The sequence below is a fragment of the Vitis vinifera genome, chromosome 1, assembly GCF_030704535.1.
Source record: "Vitis vinifera cultivar Pinot Noir 40024 chromosome 1, ASM3070453v1".
NCBI classification, from domain to species: Eukaryota; Viridiplantae; Streptophyta; class Magnoliopsida; order Vitales; family Vitaceae; genus Vitis; species Vitis vinifera.
The window spans coordinates 14,213,808-14,217,947 of NC_081805.1; the positions used below are offsets into that span (position 1 = coordinate 14,213,808).

The following is a 4,140-nucleotide window of genomic DNA, read 5'->3' on the forward strand; positions in this document are numbered from 1 at the left end:
ATCGACGAGGATAGAAGCAGACGAAAAGGGACAAGATGAATGATGAATGGGTGTAGAAGAAAATGGAGAAACCAACTGGGATACAAATATAGCAATATGTGACAACGACGAACAACTCATCCTAAGAACGCCAAATCAAAGCAAGTCACTATATGATGGGAATGATGATGTAGACAATGATCCAAGGGCCTAGTGCCAAGGAAACCCAAACCTCACTCCCAATGTGTCGCCCAGATCCATGGTGAGAAGGATCGTACAATGCTCTCATTCGACTTTTAAAGGAAAAAGAAATCTCTCAAACCCAAAACCACCTCTGATGATCCCAAGTATATCAACGAATACCAAACAAGCACAATTTTTCCTTTTTTTTCATTTTTATTTTATTATTATTTTTTTCTTTATTTTTTTGTTTTTTTTTTTTGGGCCGAATTCCATACTATCACAATCCAACAAAAAAGAACCCCAAACCTCCAATCTTGACCGACCCCTTCAACCTAAGAATCTTGGATCAAAGCCTACAGGCGGAACAAAGGGTGTGACAAACCTGACTGGTAGCTCTAGGACGAGAGTGCATCATCATCACACAAGGGAAAACAGAAGCGAAGTGAATAGAGATGATAGAAACTGGACTAACAGGTAGACGATGTGAAGATGCAAAATGAAGACGAAAAGAAACAGGCAATGATGCAAGAAAGAACAAACGAAGAATGACACCATGCCCACAATGCTCATAGATCCAATCAATAAATACAAAGCGCACAAGGCTAGGCCCCCAACCCAGGTCAGAAAAGGTATGCAAGGCTGAATGAAATAAAAGGCCATAATAAACCATGTGAGGCTCAAAGGGCTAGCAATAGTATATATCAATGTATGGGTGTGCAATAGGGAATATGGCTACTCGAAGTGACGGCCACCCATCCTCTGACCATGATCTCACGCATAAAACTTCATCAACTGATCCACAGTAACTGGCTCTGTGGACTAATTTCCGTCTAGGTCTGTCAACCAGACAACTCCCTCTCGAGTCAGATCTCGGATGACATAAGGCCCGCTCCAACTCGGTCTAAACTTGCCTCTAGGGTCGCTGATCAATCCCCTGAGGACTTTCAAGACTAGGTCACCTCTCTGGAATTTCCTAGGCTTGACCCTCTTTCTGAATGCACGGGTCATCTTCCTCTGATAGGCCTGAACATGATCTGCCGCCCTCAATCTCTTCTCATCCAACAGGCTAAGCTGATCATAACGAGACTAGGCCCACTCGGCCTCGGATATATGCTGCATTAGTGCTACTCTCAAATATCTCATCTCAATCTCAACAAGTAGCACTGCCTCCATACCATACACCAAAGAATACAGGGTAGCTCCAATAGAGGTACGAAAAGATGTATGATAAGCCCACAATGCGAAAGGGAGCTTCTCTGACCAATCCCGAGAGATCTCGACCATCTTTCTCAAAATCCTCTTGATATTCTTATTTGCGGCCTCAACTGCTCCATTAGTCTACGGCCTGTATGCAGACGATCTGTGATGTTGAATGCCATACTCTTGAATAAACGTGTCCACCTCGCCCTTGAAATGCACCCCTCTGTCTGAGATCAGCTCATGAGGGACCCCGTATCGGCAGATAATATGCGATCTGATGAACTTGGCCACTCTGGCCGCTGTCAACCTAGCATAAGAAGTAGCTTCCACCCACTTGGTGAAATAGTCAATGGCAAGCAAAATGTACTCATGCCCACTGGAAGACTTGGGCGAGATCTTCCCAATAATATCAATACTCAATACTGAAAATGGCCAAGGGGATGCAAGTGCATGCAACTCAGAAGGTGGCACGTGTATCAAGTCTCCATGCATCTGACACTCCTAACATCTCTGTACAAACTGGCAATAATCTATCTCCATGGTCAACCAAAAGTAGCCAGTCCTCATGATCTTACGTGCTAGCATATGACCTCCCATGTGTGGGCCACAGACCCCTACATGAACCTCTTTCATCACTCGATCTGCAGATGCACGGTCTAAACATAATAATAACAAGCCATCAAGTGATTTCCTGTACAGCGCATCCCCGCAAACAACAAATCTGGTGGCCAACTGTCTCAATGCTCTCCTATCCTTGGCTGAGGCTGACTCTGGGTAAGCGCCGCATGACAGAAACTGATAAATATCATGATACCATGGTAGCTCAATCTGATCCTCTATCTCTCAAATCAAACAACCGTAAACTGGTGCAGACCTAGTCTCAATCAACAATGGCCTAACATTCACCCCCGTAGGGATCACAATCAGAGAAGCCAAGGTGGCTAATGCATCGGCAAACTGATTCTCCGCCCTGGGCAAATGTATATACCTTAACACATCGAATCTATCAATCAACAGGTCCAAGTAAGCATGGTAGGGTTTTAGCTTCTCATCCCGTGTCCTCCAGATACCCTGAGTCTACTTTATAACCAAGTTGGAATCCCCGTGGATCTCCAACTGTCTAATGCCAAGATCAAGTACAGTCTCCAAACCTGTAATGCAAGCCTCATATTCTACAATATTATTCGTCAACCGGTGATGATCAGAAAATGCTAACCAGACTGATCTGGGGATATGATCACCCTATGGGGATATGATCACCCTATGGTGATATCAATAAGATACCAATGCCAAACCCCGACTGATTGGCGGTACCATCAAAGTACAACCGCCACCCCGTAATACTAGTCATTGAAATAATCTGCTCATTAGGGAAATCATCATCAACTGATCGGTCATCGGATATCAGCAAAGAAGCTAGATGATTTGCAACAATGCTTCTCTTTACTGACTTCTGCGTGACATAATGAATATCAAACTCTGTCAACAATACCAGCCATCTCATGAGCCTACCGGTCAAAACAGGCTTGTCAAATAGATACCTCAACGGGTCCAATCGTGAAACCAAGAGCACAGAATACTCTGTCATGTAATGTCTAAGTCTCCTAGTGGCCTAAACCACTGCTAAGCAAAGGCGCTCAATCATAATGTACTTGCACTCATACTCAAGCATCCTTTTACTCAAATAATAGATGGCTCGCTCCTTCCCCAAATCATCAAGCTGAGCTAACATGCATCATAAGGCCATGTCTGAAACTGATAAGTACAGAAGCAAAGGACACCCCGGTATGGGAAGCACTAAAACCGGAGGAGAAAGGAGACACTCCTTAATCCTCTCAAAAGCGCGCTGACAATCATCATTCCAAACTGTAGGTTGATTCTTTCTCAGAAGGCGGAAGATAGGCTCACAAATGTCTGTCAGTCTAGCAATGAAACGATTGATGTATTGCAATCTACCTAGAAATCCCCTTATCTCTTTCTCAGTCCTCGGGGTAGGCATGTCAAGTATGGCTCTGATTTTCTCTGGATCAACCTCTATACCTCGCTCACTAACAATGTGTCCCAGCAATTTTCCAGATTCACCCTAAAGGTGCACTTCTTGGGATTCAATCTCAGCCTGAACTGTCTGATCCTCTCAAAAAACCTTTGTAAGGCTGCTAAGTGATCTGCCCTGTCTCGGGACTTTACTATCATGTCATCCACATAGACCTCGACATCTCTATGCATCATATCATGGAACAGAGTAGTAGCAGCTCTCTGATAAGTGGTTCTTGCATTCTTCAACCCAAATGGCATAACTCGGTAGCAGTAAGTACCCCACTCAGTAATGAAAGAAGTCTTCACCATATCCTCTAGAGCCATCAAAATCTTATTATACCCAGAAAAACCATCCATGAAGGATAACATCGGATGCCCTTCAATGCTATCAACCAACATATCAATGTGTGGAAGGGGAAATCATCCTTAGGGCTGGCCTTATTCAGATCTCGAAAGTCAACACAAACTCTAACCTTGCCATCCTTTTTGGGAACAGGGACGACATTAGCCAGCCACTCAGGATACTCAACCACTGACAAGAAGCAAACACTGAGTTGCTTCTGAATTTCTTCCTTAACCTGCAAACTCCATTGAGGGTGTAGTCTCCTCAATTTCTGCTTAACGGGCCTAGCACGTGGTAAAATGGGCAGGTGATGCTGCACTATGGTGGGGTTAAGGCCCGGCATGTCCTCATATGACCATGCAAATACATCCAAGTATGACCTAAGCAGGCCAATCAAT

The 4,140-nt window shown here is 44.3% G+C and overlaps 1 protein-coding gene across 1 annotated transcript; it reads right to left on the reverse strand.

Moving 5' to 3' along the window:
- Positions 1–1,500: 1,500 nt before the first annotated feature.
- Positions 1,501–2,950, reverse strand: LOC100854428 (uncharacterized). Its single transcript, XM_010655494.1, has 5 exons — positions 2,647–2,950; positions 2,444–2,513; positions 2,269–2,350; positions 1,869–2,157; positions 1,501–1,784 (listed from the first exon to the last, which is right to left on the reverse strand). The coding sequence occupies exons 1-5, from the start codon at positions 2,948–2,950 to the stop codon at positions 1,501–1,503; spliced, it is 1,029 nt and encodes a 342-aa protein (XP_010653796.1).
- Between the last annotated feature and the right edge of the window lie 1,190 nt (positions 2,951–4,140).